We start from the raw sequence: 6,948 nt of genomic DNA, 5'->3' as shown, positions 1-6,948 counted from the left end.
TTTTTTAAATATAAACTCACCCGTAATTGGATGCACATGGACATTTCATGTCAAAATCACCCACTTGCGGTTATTTTAATTTAATTGTTTTATATTAGACTCTATAATGTGTATAGTCAAGAGTGAAAAAAATAATCAACCGATAAAAACTTTTTTTTTTAACTATAATATTAATACGAGATATTCACGGTTAAAAATAGTGGCTAACTATAAGTGTACACAATATGTGTATTTCTTTTGCAACATAGATTATTTCATGTTCAAGGTCAATATGTTAAAAATAGTGACTAACTATAAGTGTACACAATATGTGTATTTCTTTTGCAACATAGATTATTTCATGTTCAAGGTCAATATTCGAATATTGGACAACTTAATTAAGAGACATAAGTTGTGTAACGACTTATCAGGTCTCTACATGTATTTCCTGCTCAACAACTAATAGCGAAAACATACATTTAACTATCTAGGATGAACATATAAATAGTATCTAAATATTTGTGCACTAAATATATATGAAGATGAATCAAATGACTACAAGAATGACTTTTGGTAAAATTATTCTACTCAATAACTCATAGTATATGTTGAATTTGAACAATCCAATTGTTAAATTAAAATATGCATAGATCAAGTTTACAAATTTTAAAAATTTTAAAAAATTATTTGATACTTCGTTTCATTAATTCAAATTGATAGATGATTATAAAAAAATTTATACATTGATTTGAATCTATATAACAAAGTATTATATGATTTTCATTTTTTTTAATTTGTAGACTTGATCTATATATTAATAATTTTTAATTTAATAGTTGAATCGTTAAAATTTTATATATAATATGAGTTATTGAGTGAAGTAAATCTACCAAGAGTTACTCTTAGAGTCATTTGATCTCCTCTCTCTATACACACATAGTAATTTGATATTAAAAGTATAAACCTAAGTTGTCGGTCAAGCAACATTACAAAATAACTACCAACCAAAAGTAGCACCAAGTCACACTGCCATTCAACATAACTCTCAACTTAACCTCTTCCTCCAACCCATCCCTGCTCTGCTTCCATATAAAAATATGGCCATCATAGAGTCACAATCCAATCACAAGAAAATATGTAAGAGTAAATTAGTTATCAAAATAATCAACAAGTATATAAGAATTATCTAACTATATTACCAACATCAACATATAACCACATCATACCATTCATCATGGTTCTCACTTTAACAACAACAACACTTCAATGTAATATTCAACAACCATTTTAAGGTAAATAACTTAACCACACAATAACAACTTTAATTTACATCATAGTATTGCATCTCATCAATAATATAACATAACATATGAACAACACAACTCAATCAAAACATTATATGCTTAACACAACAATTATATGCATCGTCATACATTCAACTAAAAGATCTCTTACAACACAGGTGAGCAGCGTAAGTGACTGGATCCTACCAAACTAACTATAACAACATTATGATCTTTTGGGCTAACTAGATCAATAACTAAGTTGGATAAAAATCCACAACACCATGGTTTCTCAAATTTTGTCATTTAAACTAGAAAAGTCTAGTATTTTTGTTAAAGTAGAATAACTTAGGTGTGAGTCTATAACAATTTTAACTTGCATAACTAAGCCTCCTATAGGATTAGCCCATCAATTACCCTCCAAATACTATTCCATTCTGGTACTTAGTTAGGGATTATGACCTTCAATCTTGTACCTTACTCGATTTGGTCACTTTGTATACGTATAGCTCGACTTGGCTCCCATACGAATAAATATTTTGGTCACTTTATAATCAATATAGTTTAACGTGACCCCTATATTATGGTCACTTATAAATAATATTGTTCGACCTTACCCTCAAATCACATCAACTAAGATTTTAAAGGAGACTCAACAATCTACTTTAAGAGTCAATTTCTTAAGAAGAGTTTTTAAGAATTGGACTCATAGAGCATCACAACATAATATTCTCACAATAGGATATTCAACTTTAAAAACTATCTCTCTTCTAGTTCTAAGTCAATCAACACAACTCAATATAATGCCTTAAGCATTCTCAATATAACCACCTCAAAATTTTAACATGCAACTTAACTTACAACTAGCAATTAATAGTGAAATCATCAATATACATCATCTTAGATAAATGTATAAAGAACTAACAACATATATCAACATACAACATATAAGAGATTCAATTATCATACACATTCAACACTTAGTCAAGAAAATCAACTTATTATCATTAGGTAACTGATGTCTAATGCCAATCTACTCACACCTGGTATAAATGAGGCAAAGAGCCCCTAGGTCAATCACGTGGCGACAAAACCCATGCATGACATCACTACATTGGCATCTGCTATTGTTTGGACAGAGAACTTCTATCTTGATCACACTTGATGACACTCAACTAGGGCTTGACATCACCAAATCAGAGATTTCCAAGGGCATCCATTCCAATTACCATTCAACCCACGTTCAATGTGACCAAGTCAAAGAGCTTTCCTCTAACTTATGTCTAACGCTACTAATCCTATGTCCGACGTTAGTTATGCAAAGAGTCTCTAACCTACATCACGCCTAGCGCCTTTAAGTTGCATATGATGTGATGTTGATTTTTAATTAGTTTAAATTTTTGTTGTTAGTGACAGAATTTTCGGTCACTATTTTCGATCACTATTTTGACTTTTTCTTGTAGTGTTGGCAGAATAACAAATTTGACTCTCTTTGCCTGAAAATTAGAAAAACCAAGCATGCAATGGCAGAAAACACATCTACACGACATATGTAGTTCATTACTCACCAAAACAACTACATGCAACCAAGAATCAATCATCATTCACCAAAATCTCCCCAAACATATTTAAACTCCCGTAAAACCTTACAACACAAGAATTTCATCACTTAATCATCAACACAACCACAATTTATGCTAGAACAAACAACATTCAACTTTATCAATCAACAAAAAATTAGGTTTTAACTTCTCTTACCTCAAAATCTGAGAGAAAAGGGAAGAAGGAAGAAGAAAATGAGCCTTGTGCTATCTCGAAGAAGCTCTGCACAACAGTTTGATCTATGACATTTATGACATTATTATGCTTTTAGGAAGGATTAGAGGTCACATGTGAAATCAGAATGAAGTAGGGTCATTTATATATGGTTCTAGAGTTCCTCTCTCTAGATCATCTCTCAAAATTTTCTTAAAATTTAACTTATGAAGCTGAAACCTAGAGGAAAATCTTATATAGCTTCCCCAATAGGACAAACTTAACCTCTGCTTAGAAAAATTCTTAAATAACTAAAATTTATGATAATTTCTAAATTTTTAGAATTTCTCAACAATTAAACAACTAATCACAACAACAAATAATTAATAAAAATGATAATTATCAATAAAACTTACAATTTTACAAGTTGTTACCATTTATGTAATTAATGTTGGTTATTGAAAAATATAAATGTATTTATTAAAAATAAGTTAAAAATAAAATGATAGTAATAATTATATTCATCTAGCCATAAAGAAATAAACGAAGATAGGATCAAAAATGTGTATAATTAAACATTTTCCTTTCAACTATACTATAAACACTTGGTCGCTCTGTGATAACGGCAGCATTACCTACTCAAGAAAAAGGTGTAAAAGATATTTGAAAAAAAAAAAACCTACATATAGACGTATTGTTACAAAGATCCGATGTATTTTTAAATTCATATAGCTCTTCACCTTGTCCCATATAGCAACTAGCAAGTCTTTAATACAACACTTTAATAAATCGAATTTTCTCTTTGCCTATCCCTCGTGATTTGATAACTGTTCAAATGAAAAGATTGGAACAAAACAAATCACATCACGGAAGATCACAGAGGCAAACAACTTATAAGAAAACACAGCTTTTCAACTACGCTATCTAATAGCCATCAAAGAAATCAAATCTCACATCATTATATTTATGGCCCTTATATAGATGAACCTCAAATATATATGCTTAAAATCAGCGTTTCATTTTCATTTGACCTACTGCTATATTGCGTAACACGTGAAAAGGAAACCATGATGTGAAGTTGATCCATGGCGATGAAGAACCAAAATCAAATAGAATGTTTGAACAACATGATCCTGAATATTATTTGTATGCCCAAGAGAATATTCAAACATAGGGACAATTATAGATGTTCAAATTCTGCATAGAATGTACAAGTCAATTAAAGATGGAATACATAGATATCACTTATTATTCCAAATTTCCAAGTAAGAGCACTCAATAATAGAGAAACAATTTACTAATTGATGACACCATTTTCTTCCATTCCTTCACCAAGTTTGTCACTAGCTTTACTCTCTTGTACATTAGATTCCTTCCTTTCTGTCTCAGCCTTCTTTTTCTCTGCATCCTCCTTGGATATCTCAAGAGCTTGAATCAAACTATGCAAGTTAGATTCCACTTCTTCATCCAGTGATTTTGGCATGAGATTCTCAGCAACATCAGCAGGTGTCATCTTAGTCTCCTCCAACAACTTCTCTATTCTAGAAAACAAGTGATGAGACTCAACATTCAAGTAGTTCTTTGCAAGCACCTTGAATGTTTCATAGCAACAATAGGTCAACTCTATGTGCTTATCCATCCTCCCTCTCCTAATCAAAGCAGGATCAAGCTTCTCCACAAAGTTTGTTGTGAAAATCATGATCCTCTCTCCTCCACAAGCTGACCAAATCCCATCTACAACATTCAACAGTCCAGAAAGTGTTACCTTACTCCCGACATCATCATCATCATCCTCATCACCCCTTTTAGTAGAACTCTTTTCTTTTCCCTTAACTTTTTCCGTTTTCTTCTTCCTTTGACCTGTTAGATCAAGCGAGCAATCAATGTCCTCAATCACTATAATTGCCTTACTTGAAGTGTTGATCAACAATTTCCTCAAATCTGAATTGTCCTTCACTGCTGTCAACTCAAGATCATACACATCATAGTTCATGAAATTAGCCATAGCAGCAATCATGGTTGATTTCCCGGTACCTGGAGGACCATACAGCAAGTACCCTCTCTTCCAAGCCTTACCAACTTTGGCATAGTAATCTTTCCCACTTTTGAACCTCACAAGGTCATTGATGATATCCTCTTTCATCTTTGGCTTCATTGCAAGTGTGTCAAAAGTTGCAGGATGCTCAAAAACCACATGACTCCACCTTGTCTTGTTGTTAGTGTAAAGCTTGAGTTGCCTATTCTTGATCTCAATAGCCTTTGCTTCTTCGAACAAGTGTTTGAGGTAAGACTCAGTGATGAGGGTTCTATAGCGCTTGTGGAAGGTGAGTTTGTAGTACCTTTTCTCATCTGAAGAAGGGTACCAAGAGAAGGTGTTTGTTCTTGGGGTGATTTTATAAGAACCCCACCAAACTTTCACTCCTTGGAACTCTTCTATGATTTCTTCGTTGTCATCCATGCTAAGGATTAAAGGGGTGCTTGTGTCTTTCACTTTAACCACTTCACCTTTGAGCTTTGTGGCTCTTTGTGAAGAGTGTTCACTGAGGTAGATTTTGATGGAAGTGTAGGCCTCACTCTTCATGAGTCTTTCACCTGTGAATTCGTGAAAGGTGATTCTGATGTAAGGGTACACCAAGGAGAAGAACTTCTTGGTGTACATTTTGAGATGGGCTTGAAGAGCAGGGGGGAATAAGCGCGTGAACATGGCGGATATGAACATCACTGAGGCCATGAACGACCCTAGCTGTGTCCACGTTTGAGGCATGTTGCTTGATATCAGACTCACTTCACAAGCTTCTCATTCATCTGTGTCTGCAAGTCAGTGATTGGACTCAGTTTTTGATGTTATGAAGCGTTTCTGTTGTATATTTATAGTGCTATCATGTTTATAATTATAACTCGATGGGGTAGTTTTTAATGTAAAGAACAAAATAATTATAATTTACCCAACAAAGATGCTCTATTTATTATAAATTAATTCTTAATTATCAATTTTAAAGCATCAGATCATGTTTCAAGAAAAATAATTCTTAAACAAGAAAAATAATTAAATAACTATTAAACATGATAAATCTATTGATATAAAATTGTTTCAAGTTATTAAATAATTTTGAATTCCAATATTAAATTAATAACTGTCTTAATTAAATATTTGTTTGGAAAGAGAAGTTTTTTCCATTTACGATGATTTTATTCTACTTAAACAACTGTGTAAAGAAAACTTGTATTATAAAAAAAAACAATTTGTTGAAGTTGAATAAAATTGTAGTAACAAAATTCTTCATCATCCCATTGTATATTAAGAATTTGAATTTCAGAATTTAGATTTAAAACTAAAGATATGACAATTACTAACCGGTTCACGAACATGTTTAATTAATTTTTAAAGAGAAACATGATAGGGGCTTTTTTGTTTTTTCTTTTTATGTTTTAGGGGGTGAGATTGTTATGAATTTGGATTCTCTTTCCTCTCTCAAATAAAGTTGTTGTTGTTGTTATTGTTTTTTTTTTTTTTTTTTTACATGTCAAATAAAGTTGTGTTGATGAATAAAGACCTACTATAATTTTGAGATATACTTGATAGAAATTGAGTGACAGAGACATATGAATGCGCTAATTTCTTTGGAAGCTTCGTAACGATGAAATTTCCGTGTGATCCAGTTACTTGGTGGAGAAGGGAAGACCTTAAGAAACAGAAGTCGTTGGTCAACAGCTTTTCTCTCGTTCTTTTAAAATACAAGTTGGCTACATATATATAGTATGTCTATTCAGAGAAAGAAAAAAAATGTTTTTTTTTTTTTAAATTTTGTTTTTAAAATTTTAGAAGTATTTTCATAAACTTAAAATTATAACACATTCTAACATATTAGTTTTAAAATAACTTCTGTTGATAAATCTTATTGAGAATCTTTAATGATGTTCTTTCTAATCA

General features: G+C 31.6%; 1 protein-coding gene and 1 long non-coding RNA gene across 2 annotated transcripts; both read right to left on the bottom strand.

Moving 5' to 3' along the window:
• Window positions 1-354: 354 nt before the first annotated feature.
• LOC145954110 (uncharacterized) lies at window positions 355-3,576 on the bottom strand. The gene is made up of 2 exons (XR_014431274.1): window positions 3,021-3,576; window positions 355-1,058 (listed from the first exon to the last, which is right to left on the bottom strand). It is a non-coding gene; the product is annotated as an uncharacterized LOC145954110 (long non-coding RNA).
• A 549-nt stretch (window positions 3,577-4,125) lies between these two features.
• LOC109817560 (AAA-ATPase ASD, mitochondrial) lies at window positions 4,126-5,878 on the bottom strand. The gene has a single exon (XM_020382840.3). It carries the CDS (start codon window positions 5,779-5,781, stop codon window positions 4,315-4,317), a length of 1,467 nt encoding a protein of 488 aa, XP_020238429.2. The 5' UTR covers window positions 5,782-5,878; the 3' UTR covers window positions 4,126-4,314.
• Window positions 5,879-6,948: the final 1,070 nt, after the last annotated feature.

This window comes from Cajanus cajan, chromosome 2 (assembly GCF_000230855.2).
Source record: "Cajanus cajan strain Asha chromosome 2, NIPB_CcT2T_4, whole genome shotgun sequence".
In the NCBI taxonomy this organism is placed as follows: domain Eukaryota; kingdom Viridiplantae; phylum Streptophyta; class Magnoliopsida; order Fabales; family Fabaceae; genus Cajanus; species Cajanus cajan.
Note: the sequence above shows the minus strand (reverse complement) of the source record. Positions and strands in the feature narration are given on the sequence as shown.

What these genes read in the sequence shown, in the direction of transcription:
- LOC109817560 (XM_020382840.3), bottom strand. Translation starts at nt 5,781, where the DNA reads ATGCCTCAAACGTGGACACAGCTAGGGTCGTTCATGGCCTCAGTGATG.